This window comes from Osmia bicornis, chromosome 14 (assembly GCF_907164935.1).
Source record: "Osmia bicornis bicornis chromosome 14, iOsmBic2.1, whole genome shotgun sequence".
Taxonomy (NCBI): domain Eukaryota; kingdom Metazoa; phylum Arthropoda; class Insecta; order Hymenoptera; family Megachilidae; genus Osmia; species Osmia bicornis.
In genome coordinates this window covers 76,718-90,481 of record NC_060229.1, presented here as the reverse complement: position 1 = coordinate 90,481, position 13,764 = coordinate 76,718, and the positions used below count along the sequence as shown (strand labels likewise).

The following is a 13,764-nucleotide window of genomic DNA, read 5'->3' as shown; positions in this document are numbered from 1 at the left end:
ACACGTTATTTGTAAAAGTCGGCAAGATTAATTTCAAATAAAAGTATTTTAGACGAAATAGCGCTAACGCTAATAGGATACAGCTTTCGCGTTATCCAAAGGAATATTACGTAAATCGTCGTTGCGTCTTTTGAAAGAATTCGTGTCTCATTTCGATCAAATCGTCGTAGATTCGTCGTCGTTGGTTTGCACGTTTCTGTTAATTCGCGAAGATGCGTAAAGATACGTGATCGATCGAGTAAAAACAATTTATCAGGAGAAATGAGCAAGAATAATACCTTGAAGCGCGCCAACTTGCCACCAATCATCACAGTTGAATGAACTGTATCTTCTCGAATCCTGTATGCCGTACACTGTACATTGTACGCGATTAAAACACGTCTTTAGCATCGTACCAAGTCTTGTTATGAATAACGAATTTCTTCATCGTATCTATACGTCGCGTCGCGTCGCGCGATTCGATGGCAAAATCGTTTCAAAATCATTTGTTCGTGTTTCGTAATCCGTGTAACTAACTGCTTGATCTTGAATTCCACACGTGACGTTTCTCTGTACGAGCTGATTTTCTTCCTTTTACTTAGCGCCGAGTAAGTACTTGTTAGATATTACTTGGCTCGTATTAAATGCGTGTGTTCAACGTGCTGGCGAGCAAGCTAGCTTTATTCAGTATCCTACGATTTCGTTGTTGCATATTTATTACCCACCGCGAACGGCAATGATCCACATAATCCTGTATCGTCGCGTCGCGTCGCGTCGCGTCGCGTCGCGTCGCATCGAGCGTCATTGCATGCCATCGTCCATCGATCGGTTTCTGCATTATTCTTGATGACAAACCAAATAAAAATGATGACGAAGAAATAAAAACTACGAGTAAGCTTCGACGTTTAGGTAACTGGAAAAACGTAGAATTTTAAATCGATCAGCTTTAACCGTTTCTCCTAACAAGCATTACGAAAGAAAAGAAAGAAAGAAAGGAAAAGAAAGAAAATTCTATCGAAAGCCATCACGGACAGACAAATGTAATCGGTGCAACTTGTTTCTCTGTTTTCACGATCAGGTTTACCGTCAGACACTTACTAGCCATGTCGCTGACACTGGCATTGGCCTACTCTCTCCGGTGTGGTTCGTTCTCCCCGGCTTACCTTCCTAGTCTCGCTTTCTTTCGTATCTTTTCGTCTTATCGTTAGACACTATCCCTTCTCCGTCTGTCGCGGCATACCGCTATAATTGTGGACAATTTCGAAACTCGATTGAATTTCAACTCTATACATATAGGTAATACAATCTATATTACCTATACGGATACATCGCGCATACGATGTAACACGGTCTAGCGTTGATAACAATAAACAAAAAGAAACAGAACAGAAAAAGGGTTAATTAAAAGGTACGGTGTAGAACGATGCGTACAAGTGTAATGCGTACGCGTAAAGTAAGAATTAATATGGAGCAAATGATTTAAGATATATGTACATATGTATAGTAGTTATGTTCAATTCATGTATGTACATAGTAGTCAGTCAAAGAAACGTTCTCCGAAGGATTGCAACGAGAAAATGATCGAATTTTATACGACGCGATTGCGACGATAACGAACGAAGCCTCGCTTTTCGGTACGACCTAGTTTTCAGTGGGAAAAGTCGTTCGTTTCTTGATCGTTCGTTCCCGGCTCGAAATCTGAAAGGCACGCGCAACACATACAAATAGCACGCGATCGTATAGGTAGGTAACCGATCGAGTAGGTAGGCGGGTGGATAAGCACGCAAACACCCATCCGCCATTTCAAAAAATCCCCGCTAAACCTCAGTGTAAACACAAACACGATCCACTTCTTGATTGCTGCGATTCGATTACATACCTACTATCAATTCCCGAGCTCGCTCTATTGCCAGTTCGATCCTTCCGTCTTTCCAAGTAAGCGACCACGCGCATTTTGCCCTTTACATCGTCGACAAAACTAATTCTACCCCGTAAATGAAGCAGAAAACAGATTATTACGTTCTGATTATAACATTTTCATGGCGAACATAACATTTACAGTTGGCCTGTTTAAGGTATACAGTTGAACGAGAAAGTAATTTATTCATAAAAAATATTCTACTCGTTACTTCTCCTCCTATGGCTGTCTTTCGCACCTCAATTGTGTTTCGTTCGAGGACGACCAAACGATCAAACGATCAAACGATCAAACGATCAAACGATCAAACGACCAAAGGTCCAGGACGATCGAGGAAACCGAGACGCGGTGCAACGACCGGCCGTCAAGTAGGTCAGTTGTGGGCGCACGCAATCGTCGCAACGATTTTGAAAAACTGTCGTTCTACTTTTACATGGGAGCACTTTCACGGTCGCTAACCCCACGGCAACGAAACTTAACGTCTATATTTTGCGTTAGTACCTACATAATATGTACATACCTATGTGTATCGTCTGTCTATGATACGCTATTAATACGCTACTTTTCTTCCTTTCCAATCGACACACACTTCGGATGTAGTCCAGTAACCCAACTCGACTATATTATGCGCGCTTATGTCATAAAGTAACCCTTTTTTCTCTACATATTTCTGCTAATACGAATGCACCGACAAAGTACACAATAACAAAGAGTACTCGAATCGGTTAATTCGAGTTCGTGCAATAATTTCCTGTAACCTTTTACCGACATTTATATTATATTATATTATATTATGTTACATATTTGTACGAGAATCGTTTCGTTTTCCACCCGCGAATTATACAATATCTTTCGTAAAATAGCCACCAACGTTTTGCTTTTGATTTTAATGATTTTAATGTGTAACCACGAGTATGTATTAGGATCTATGTTTCAAGTTACCGTGTTTAACGGAGCATCTTTCAAGCGATATCACAATCGTCGCGCATTATTAATTCTAAAAAGCGCTAGCTAGATACACCATCGTGGAAACAATAATCATTATTCTTACAATTACCTAAATAGATAAGTGGCGTTGCTCGAATTAGTATCACGCTCTTCTCGAACTTCACCAATTTCTCGAACGCTCGTTACTCATTTTCAAAATGTCACTGCTCTTTACAACTAACGTGTTGTAAATTTCATTAGTACAAATCATTCACGACAAAACGAACGTAATAAGCTATGAAACGCAAATTGTTGTAATAGATTCGAAACTGTTAGAAATGCAAACCGTTTCTCGAATAACCTTCGTAAAGGAAGTAGGTCATTAAGACTGTCAGCGATAGACTTTTTTTCGTTCGGTAACAAATATCTACATATGTATATGTATATATATACATATATACAACATATACAATATATACAATATATACAAATTCGGATAATTCGGATAATTCGGATGATATTATACAATGCAAGTAAGAAAGTAAGTACTTGTAGGGTATTCCTGTCATACAGGAAAACACAATCGAATTGCGAGTTGATTGTTTCAAGATAGACCGGGGGATTCGACACCCCTTGTCGGATAATTGCAACTATGTTATAATTTGAGTCTTTCAATTTAACAACTAACCAGGCAATTTTGCGATCTTATTGCAGTTTTAAAAATATTCAAATAGAAAATAACACGAGGGGAGTATAGATCGTAGAGTCGTAGGGGGTGAAAGAGAGAGCAGAAAGAATAAGAAGATAAGAAAGAAAGAAGGCCGTAAAACGCAAGTGCGGGTGCGCGACTGCATGCGCCGCTGCAGCGACGCCGTAGTACCGCAACCGGCCGCGCCGTCTATCGTCGTCCCGGCGCCACAGTGTCTCTCTCTCTCTCCGTATGTACGGAGCCGGCTGAAGTCAGCTGAAGCATAGTTCGGCTCAACTCGTTCCTTTATTCCTTCCCTTTTAAAGCGTCTAGTAGTACATCTACCGCTTGTGGCACCTACACTCTTAGAAAATGGTAAGTCATCAAAATTCAAGTGTATAGAAAATCGCTAATCTGTCTGTTTCGATGTAAGCGCATCCTTGACCGTCCAATGCGGATTCGAATCATCGCTTATCGACATCTCGTCCCGTCGATACAAAACTCTACGCGTTTTATACGGTACAAACTTGTCTCGAATTAAAAAACATCTTATTCTCAACAGCGAATAATCTGTTTTAATGGGTTACTCGTGAAAGTTTCACGAAATTTTTCATCAGTATATCAAGGCAAATCAATTAATCGTGTTACACGTTTGTGCGGTCACGATTGTGTTCTGCGGTGGAAAGGAAGCAAACTTTCCAGACAATTTCACTCCAACATTCGTCGAATGACTGCAAGATAGCAGCACCTGCTGGAACTGCACACTATATCTACATACGCTTTATACCGATACTATTGCATTTTCCTAGGACCGCTACTTATTGCTACCTCTTGTATTACCAACAACATTAAAGATACAACGATGTCAAAGTAAAACCTCCTTTCCTTCAACAGTTCTTTGCAAACTAAACAAATTTATTATTAGCCTTCTTATCCTTATCCATCTTCTAGATATTATGTATATCATCATCCTCACTATATGTACCTTTGTCTAATCTCGTTACTTTCAAAAATAAAAACAACTCTATTATCATAAACAGAAACAACATTTTTCAGGTACTTGCAGATACAAATTTGACAAATCTACTTCAAGACCAACAACAACAGCAGCAACAGCAGCAGCAGCAGCAGCAGCAGCAACAACAACGGCAGGAGCGGCAGGAACAACAGGAGCAACGGCAACAGCAAGAACGCCGAGAAGAACGAGAAGAGCGAGATTATCAACGGCAACAGTATCAAAGTAGATGTCGATACGAGAACAATAGGCCATTACCGAAAGAACGAACGGAGCGACGATGCAAATCTATCGAAAATGGAAACCCCCAAGAAATATTCGTAACAAATTTAGTGGATGGAGAAAATTTATGTTACAGTTTAGCTCTTATACGAGGTCGTGCGCCGAGCGCATGCACCTTCGTCAGCGTACGAAATCAAAAAAAGCAAAGTTCCGAATGGCCAATCGTTGCTGGTGAATTTCGTGCCGTAGTAGAATTAATGCGGGGTCGGAATAAATTGGAATTTGACGCAGCCGGCCAGAAAAAGACGCTCTTTTTGATCCACGAACCGAGAACTACGCGATTACGCGTAACACCCGTTTACGTGATCTGTTCTGGCCACGATGGATATTTCCAGGGTCCACGGAGTGAGGATCGGTCGCCGGAAAGTGCCGCGACAAGAATAGGTCTTGGTGCTCGACTGTTGCAAACTCTGACCGCCGAAAAATTACGAGAAGCAGGATACGGAAGGAAAACGTTTCAATTGGAACGAGATTTGGATGGAGCCGAGTGTCTGGTAATGCATAGTACGCTCAATGTTGATCGAGCACGCGCTATGAATCAACGAGGACTTTGGGAATTGATCGCTCGAGAATTAATGACCGGTCCTCTAGCGTCGAAAGATCGGAAATACCTCGCCTTTCTGTCTTGCACGAGATATCGTGGCGCACCGAATCCACGCACTCACGAGGACACCCTTGCAAGGACACAAGGCCATGTCGCGCTCGGCGGTGGAGGATTAGCGTTGTTCGGCTCGGCCTGTCTGCACACCTGGCCCACCTGTATGGCTCAGATATTGCCTAGATTCCTTGACGCAACCATCGTCGATACGGAACAGTTGATGGACGACAGTAATTATCGTGGTACGCACGGCGGATGTCTCGCTACCACTCTTGGCTCGGTTCTCCACGAATTGGGTCACACGTTTGATCTTGGCCATACTCGCGAGGGCATAATGGGCCGCGGATTCGATTACGTCGATCGTGTGTTTGTCGGGGCGGCTGGGATCGATTGTAATCGTAATCCCGTTGTGCGACGAGATCCTCAGCACACTACGATCGCATTGACCAGACCGCTCAGCGTCACCGTTACCGTACAAGAATCCTTTGCTCTTTTAAACGCTCCTCGAAGAAGTCGTCTACATTCTGAAACATCTCGACCTTCCTCTTCTTCTTATTCTTCTCAAAGTCCACCACGCCAGCTTGGACGATTATCCGCGCCCGCTAGCCCAGAACTCAACAGATCCTTCTCCAACAGTCTCTTACAACCTACGCTCGAACAAACGGCCAGCTATTTAGAAATAGATCGAACCTTTTGGACGCCTTCTTGCGCCGCCTTTCTTGCCTATCACCGATGGTTCAACAACCAGACGGACAACATTTTTACTCGGCCTTTTCATGACATTGAATACGATGGGAAAAGGTAAAACGTAAAACAAATTTTACAAACCTGCTTCTCTCATATTAGCTTCCAGAGAAAATTAATTCTATAACTTGATCGATTAATCCGCTTTTTTTTCTCTTTTCTCCCATCTTCATATCTTCACATGTTGTGTTAATCGTAAAACAATAATATTTTTATTATCACAGGAACGTGGTAAGATCGCGTTTCGGAGTACGGGTAATAGAACTCAGGGAAACATCGGGTGGAATGGTAGTTGGTTCCCGACAATTTCCAGGTTCTCGTCCACCCTTGGAAGCATTAGTCCCACCGACTCCACCCCACTGTATCGCTGCTTTAACTCTCGTCGCTGAAGATTCAACTGGCAACGTACTCAAACATCCTCTTCCAACAGCATTTTAAATATTCATTACGATCCTTGAAATTTTGCCAGGATTTTTTATTACCATCTTTAACGCTTCAAGCTTTAACGTGTATTCTTTCTTTAACTGTCGATATATCACTAATACCGTTAAGTTATTCTGTTAAATGCGTTACACTCGCGAACATAAATAGTTCAGCTTTGATCAGCTCTCGCCAAAACTATTTTAGTAGAGCTTTCATTACTAAACCCTAAAAGTATTGGATTCTAAGTTAGTCGTTTCTAATGCTAACATACCAAAGTGAATCAACAAAAATGCAACAGTGATGATAAAATACATATAAGTGTAAAAGTGTATGATATATACACAATATATATTTATATGCCTTACATCCATTTTTCATGTATATTGGTAAAACGTTGCAACTGTATAGGAATTTTATACGACGCCGTTAATCGTATATTTTAATAATAATTACTGTAATACCTTTTGTAAATATAGTTCCGCTTGCAATCTTATCAGGTAAAAACTAAATTGAAGTATCAACTATTATGTATTAATAATTGCAACTGCAACGTGACAAAACAAAAATTATAAAACCATGTACAGTTTAATAACTATACAATTATGTAATTCGAGAAAATTTTCAATCGATAAACACGTTAATTTTCGACATACTGTACGAAAACTAGGATGCCTTGTCGTACATGATGACAATGATGATGATGATGATGATGATGATGATGATGATGATGATAATAATAATAATAATAATAATAATAAATAAAAATAGCTGAAAGTACAAGAAACTAATAAACATAAAAATAAGTATTATAAGATACCGATTAGCATCTTACAGTAGTAGTATTATTAATATTTAAGAAAAGCTTAATAAAAATGAAAAACCGAATAGTGCCAGTTAAAGGGACACAGTAATCAAAATATACCTCTAATATTTGTATTAAAACGAAAATGATATTACATCCACTGTTATTTTCATTACGATCATCGATCTCATCATTCTCCTCATTAAATTACGCAACACAATATTCATTTTATATCATATCTAATTGTTCAAAAAATAAAACAACAGACAATAAATAGATATATGTTCACAGGTTATCTAGCATATCGTAATATTACATCATTCACTATTATCGCGTCCAATCAACATATACATCTGCATGTATGTATGTATGTATGTATGTATGTACATATATGTACCATTTGATATTGTTTTATAAAACATATCGACAGACAACATCGAGGAAAAACTTTCAACAGTTACTGACAGTTACTGAAGCTTCAGCATCTTGGCTGTATGTTATTTCTTGAGTGTAATTAAAATTACTTAAATTTCTTAGTGCAGAATTATGCTCTCTCCTACCTTAAGCAATGAAAATAACAAAGGTATGCTAGAAAGTGAAATGAAACTTTTGTTCCCAGAAATCATCGATGACAAGATAAAGACCCTCGAATTTTTATTCGCGGCACGTGGTATTGTGCGAATTGTAGGTACGTACCTATTATGTGCGTAAATTCGCATTTACTTCACAATAACCTATACAAACAGGCAATACAAATGAAAAATATTTTCAGATAAACTTGGCAAAGTTTTTGCTCCGGTTAAATATGATATTCAGGGTAACATCGACGTAAGTATTTAAACAGTTGATCTATTATTTCTGCTAACTTATACATTTTAATTTACTTTCTAGAAACTCGCTACAAGATACGCAACAAACAAAGAGAAAAATACAACCCTACAAGACATGATTCTAATTGAAATAGCTACCGAAACAGCCACCAATTTCATTGCTACGGATGCTTTAATGTGGTTAACTCGGTACGTATCGTATGTATAGTTCACCAGAGTCCATAACTGCGACGCGCAGCGCAGGTTGGAAGATGGTGGGGGAACGCAGCAAGCTTTCTGCTAATCGCTTTCCATTTTGTTTGGGAGTATCGCCAATCAGGGCGAAGATGCGCACGAAAGAACGAAAACTGGTTTTTTCGCAGTTATGGACTCTGGTGAACTGCGGTATATGTATAATACACTCTTCCCTCTTTTTCCGTTTTATTCGATTCGACTTAATTTACAAATTTTTATTACAGAGGATTACACATGTTTTTATTATTTTTTGAAAAAATTGTTCAAGATGCTAAAACAGGAACACCAACGGAAGATTTGGTAGCATTTCTAAAAAAGTCTTACAAAGAAGCCCTAGAACCATACCATGGATGGATGGCACAACAACTTTTTGATGTAAACTCGTATTTATTAATACAGCATTATTATAATATTATAAGTATTTTCTCCCATTTATCTCATCGATCAAATATGAAAATATTTTCTAATCACATTTGAAAGAAGTAAACAGTAAACAATTTATAAATACATATGTGTACTGAAAATGAGAGAAAATATGGGTGATGATACTTATACTTTCTATTCATATTGAATTCGCTAAACAATATCTTAATTATTTAATCAAATCTCTAACCTCTTCTTTTTCTTACTTTCTTTTTTTTTTAATAGCTACTTTCGCGAATGGTTCCTACACGTTCCCAACTTTTACGGGTACTTGCCAACGAACAAGCTGACAACAAAAATGGTATTGTTATTAACGATATGGAAATCTATTTGATCCATTTGCGACGCAACGTTTCGGTAATACAGTCATTTTACAAAACACATAATTTAGAAAATATAGTATAGAACATATTTAATGTACTATACATGAAACACTGTAAGTATATTACATACATACGTAGTATCAGTGTCAGTATCAACTACACACATATAAACCATATTATTTACTACAAACATTTGATCGGAAACGTGCCATAGTATAAAACTTTGATAATACTGCTTGAGAATTCTTGATAAATACCAAACAATTTTGTTATATTTTAAAATACTAAATTTTATTAGATTTTATTAAATTTATAATTTTAATAATAACTTAAAAATTCTTTAAGTTTAATTAGGAGAAAAAACAATAGTAAAGCTACTTATGTTTAAATTCATATTTGTTACACGTATATCCATTATACAGTTGCATCAAATAAAATGTTTTAGCACGATAATCTGCTAAATTTTTAAGAGCAATTATACCAGTAAAAATTTCAACAACAAGAAGAAAAACCATAACACAATTTATGATTGTTTCACTATACTGTGGTAACAGCTCATGGTCAAGAAGAAGAAACATTTCCAAAGGAAGTTGTATCAGTAGTGAAATGAACCAACAACTAGCCAGTTCTGGAATCTAACAAAAACTCTCTTCCATACCAAACATCTATTGTATATATTAATAATTAATAGTAAATTATAAATGTAAAACAAAATTACCTTTCCAGCAAGATTTCCAATGTATCCCAAATATAACTTTAGAATTTCTGATATTAACAATATTAAAAATACCATTAGACCTATTAATTTATAAATATTTGTTAAACTATCATACTGTAAAATAATTTAAATCAAATTAATAAAAGTACAAATAACTTTCAGATAACTTTTAAAAATAATTCATGTATTTACTTTAACATCCAAGTTTGTAATAACAATCAGTAGCCACACTGGAAATAACCAAAGATTTATATATAAGGCCATTTGAAAAGGCAAACTGGATTTGGTTTTGTTACCTATAAAATATTTTGTTTCGTTTCACGCAAACGATCAATTTCTCTTAAATAAAAAGAATTAAGTTGCATTATACCTATTTATGTGAATTTCAACTTACGTTTACGATACATTGACTTAGAGAACGTCCGATTGATGATACCCTTTACCTGCCTTTACCATTACTGGATGTTTCCACATCCAACAATACATATGATAATGGTACTAAGTTCAGTTGTAATAAAAAATAAAATTCTATTTTAGAATAATTGTTATCACCATATTAAGTGGTTAAAATAGTAACATAATAATTGAAATAAACTTGAATCAATATATGTACATATATATGTATGTACTATAAATACTTTGATTACAAAAGATCATCATACAATGATGTTTTCATGTATGTATATGTACAAATAATTAGTAAAAATAGTCATAAATAACATGATATTTCATGCATTATTATACATGTTTTTTCTTGATATAACCATGGTACATATACTTATATATATATACATACTTACTTGATGTCACGAGAGTCCATAACTAACAATAAGTGCGCAGGTTGGAAGATGGTGGGGGAACGCAGCGAGCTCTCCACCAATCGCTTTCCACTTCCTCTGGAATTTCGCCAATCAGAGCGACCATGCGCAGAAAAGAACGAAAACTGGCCTTTTCGCAGTTATGGACTCTCGTGACATCAAGTATAAGTAAGTATATAAATATAAATAATACAGATGCAAACGTTGTATGTACATATCTCGAACGTTCAACGTTCAACTATTGTCCTTTTTATTTCTTTCTCCCTTCCTTCCGCCCTTATTTCTCTTCCTCTTATTTGCTTACTCATGATAGAGACTACGAAAAACAAACATTCATCGAAAAATACCTTCTTTCTATATAATATGACAGTAAATCATTAAAATCTACGTCTATTAGAATAGGGTAGTAACAAACGATATTTAAAAATGAATTAAATGATAAATGCTTTGGAATTTAGAATAGTTGATTCGATTTACGTAGTAGCGTGACATGTGTTTTGTAGTTCCGAGGATCAAGCGAAGAAAGTGACAAAACAGAAAACTCGAATCGAATTTGATAAAATCTATGCGTTTAAGCGCATATAACGTCTAATGTATTAAACCAAATTATTATTGACTTTCAATAGAACGTTAAAATTTTCTTAAAAACCTGATCATTTGTCCAAAGTCTGAAACTCTTTACCAGTTTTAAAGAGAAATAGAGGTTACCAGACTTTTAATATTCATTTTCCGAGAGTGAAGGTTTCTGAAATGGCTGGAGCAATGTTGTTCGAAAGAGCACAAGCAGTCTCGATGACAAATCGTAGCGAGGGCATTTCACTTTTAAATGAAATCGTGTCCGATCCAAGTATCGGTGTTACCGAAGATGACGAGGATAACATTCGTGTGAAGGAACAGGGTATTTTACATCTTGGTGAACTCTACAAGAAAGAAGGAAAAGCTAAAGAATTAGCGGAATTGATTAAAGCTACTAGACCATTTCTAAGTTTGATTAGCAAAGCCAAAGCTGCCAAACTTGTACGATCATTGGTAGACTTTTTCTTGGATCTGGAGGCTGGTATTGGCATTGAGGTATCGGTATAAATACATTCCTTTAGATCTTAGTAATTAGTTTCATTTAATCCTTCATCGCTTATACAGGTTCAGTTGTGCAAAGAATGTATAGAGTGGGCAAAGGAAGAACATAGAACATTTTTAAGGCAATCGTTAGAAGCACGTTTAATAGCATTATATTTCGATACTGGTATGTATAGCGAAGCTTTACAGTTAGGATCAGCATTGCTGAAAGAGCTTAAGAAGTTGGATGACAAGCAACTCTTAGTGGAAGTTCAATTACTGGAGAGTAAAACTTATCACGCGTTAAGTAATTTAGCCAAAGCAAGAGCAGCTCTTACCAGTGCTAGAACAACTGCTAATGCAATTTATTGTCCTCCTAAAATGCAAGCTGCTTTGGATTTGCAATCTGGCATTTTACATGCCGCGGATGAGCGAGATTTTAAAACTGCATATTCTTATTTTTACGAGGCATTTGAGGGGTATATATTGCCTTATTGAATCGATTACATTTTCAGCCAATTTAATCTATACATATATCTAATTCATTGACTAATTTATTTTTTTACAGCTACGACAGCGTCGAAAGTCCAAAGGCTTTAACAGCTTTAAAATATATGTTATTGTCAAAAATTATGTTACGCACACCGGAAGATGTTCAATCTATTATGTCCGGAAAATTAGCTGTTAAATACGCTGGACGAGATTTAGACGCGATGCGTGCAGTTGCCGAAGCTAGTCATCGCCGTTCTCTAGCAGACTTTCAGGCAGCCGTAAAAAAATATCGCGAAGAACTAGAAGACGATGTAATCGTGCGCGCTCATCTAGGCTCTCTCTACGATGCGATGCTTGAACAAAACTTATGCCGCTTGGTCGAACCTTATTCACGCGTACAGGTATCAGATAGTTTTCTCCTATGAATCTTAACTTAAACTTAACATGTAAGATTTCTATATTTTAGATCGTTTTATTTTCAATGAAAACTTTTTTATTTTTCATTATTTGATATAGGTCAGTCATATCGCAACCTGTATATCATTGCCACTCGCGCAAGTGGAAAAGAAACTTTCACAAATGATACTGGATAAAAAACTGAGGGGTGTGCTCGATCAAGGGGAAGGCGTCTTAATCGTTTTTGAAGACACCCCTCGCGATAAAACTTATGAAATTGCATTAGATACGATACACAGCATGGGCAAGGTCGTCGATACTCTTTACCAAAAAGCAAAAAAACTCACTTAGCCTTATTTAATATATATTTTTGTCAGTAAAGTTTGTTATAATTATTATTACCATTAATTATCATTTGGTGTCCTTAAAAATCAAATTAAATTTCATTCTGCGATGTTCATTGTGTAATATAAAACTTGGTTCTGCCTCACATACACGTCTCTACTTCTTTTATTATAATAATAATAATAATAATAATAATAATAATAATAATAGATATTTTCTTCGTAAAGTTTATTACAAAACGAAATGCTTCTATATTTTTCCCACGTATGCGCATGCATGTGTCAGCATTTAAAAGAATATACATATGTACATACATAACATACATACTTTCCGAATGTTTCTGACATTTACAAAATTTACAATTTTGTCAATTTAATGAAAGAAGAAAACTAATGTGTTGATGTACAAAACATAAAAATCATGTTAGATAACGTTAAATTCTTGATTTACGTACATATTTTAAGTATTACAAATAAAGCAAAGAATCGTGACATCCTATTATCTTAAAATAAATTATATTCGTATACAAAGTACGTCTAATAATTTATGTTTTTTTCTTTTCTTTTCTTTTCTTTTCTTTTTTTTTTCTTTTTTTTTTTTTTATACATTTTTGCTTATTAAGTAATTTAATTGAGCATCATTTACACGGGCGTCCAGATTATTGCAAACATACATATTATGCATGCATGTGTATACGTATATGTATAAGTAAGTACCTAACTCGAAATTTACGTATCAAGTTGTGATAATATA

The 13,764-nt window shown here is 36.2% G+C and overlaps 4 protein-coding genes across 6 annotated transcripts; 3 read left to right on the top strand and 1 right to left on the bottom strand.

The window, feature by feature from the left end:
- The first annotated feature begins 1,544 nt into the window (after positions 1-1,544).
- On the top strand, positions 1,545-7,677 carry LOC114880497. The gene is made up of 3 exons (XM_029196560.2): positions 1,545-3,887; positions 4,569-6,208; positions 6,376-7,677. The coding sequence occupies exons 1-3, from the start codon at positions 3,885-3,887 to the stop codon at positions 6,587-6,589; spliced, it is 1,857 nt and encodes a 618-aa protein (XP_029052393.1). The 5' UTR covers positions 1,545-3,884; the 3' UTR covers positions 6,590-7,677.
- Positions 7,678-7,817: 140 nt separating this feature from the next.
- LOC123988497 (pleckstrin homology domain-containing family A member 8) lies at positions 7,818-9,504 on the top strand. Its single transcript, XM_046288761.1, has 5 exons — positions 7,818-8,064; positions 8,149-8,204; positions 8,268-8,395; positions 8,665-8,815; positions 9,089-9,504. Exons 1-5 carry the CDS (start codon positions 7,923-7,925, stop codon positions 9,266-9,268), a joined length of 657 nt encoding a protein of 218 aa, XP_046144717.1. The 5' UTR covers positions 7,818-7,922; the 3' UTR covers positions 9,269-9,504.
- A 21-nt stretch (positions 9,505-9,525) lies between these two features.
- LOC114880500 (transmembrane protein 17-like) lies at positions 9,526-10,722 on the bottom strand. Of its 3 annotated transcripts, XM_029196565.2 has the most exons (5): positions 10,705-10,722; positions 10,299-10,362; positions 10,097-10,200; positions 9,905-10,018; positions 9,526-9,821 (listed from the first exon to the last, which is right to left on the bottom strand). In XM_029196565.2, the coding sequence occupies exons 2-5, from the start codon at positions 10,309-10,311 to the stop codon at positions 9,561-9,563; spliced, it is 492 nt and encodes a 163-aa protein (XP_029052398.1). In that variant the 5' UTR covers positions 10,312-10,362; positions 10,705-10,722; the 3' UTR covers positions 9,526-9,560. The 3 variants fall into 3 exon arrangements, with proteins under 3 accessions (XP_029052398.1, XP_046144718.1, XP_029052399.1); XM_046288762.1 differs by lacking the exon at positions 10,705-10,722 and having other exon boundaries at positions 10,299-10,668; XM_029196566.2 differs by lacking the exon at positions 10,705-10,722 and having other exon boundaries at positions 10,097-10,134; positions 10,299-10,666.
- A 257-nt stretch (positions 10,723-10,979) lies between these two features.
- Positions 10,980-13,158, top strand: LOC114880498 (26S proteasome non-ATPase regulatory subunit 11). Its single transcript, XM_029196562.2, has 4 exons — positions 10,980-11,793; positions 11,863-12,257; positions 12,347-12,671; positions 12,787-13,158. The coding sequence occupies exons 1-4, from the start codon at positions 11,473-11,475 to the stop codon at positions 13,015-13,017; spliced, it is 1,272 nt and encodes a 423-aa protein (XP_029052395.1). The 5' UTR covers positions 10,980-11,472; the 3' UTR covers positions 13,018-13,158.
- Positions 13,159-13,764: the final 606 nt, after the last annotated feature.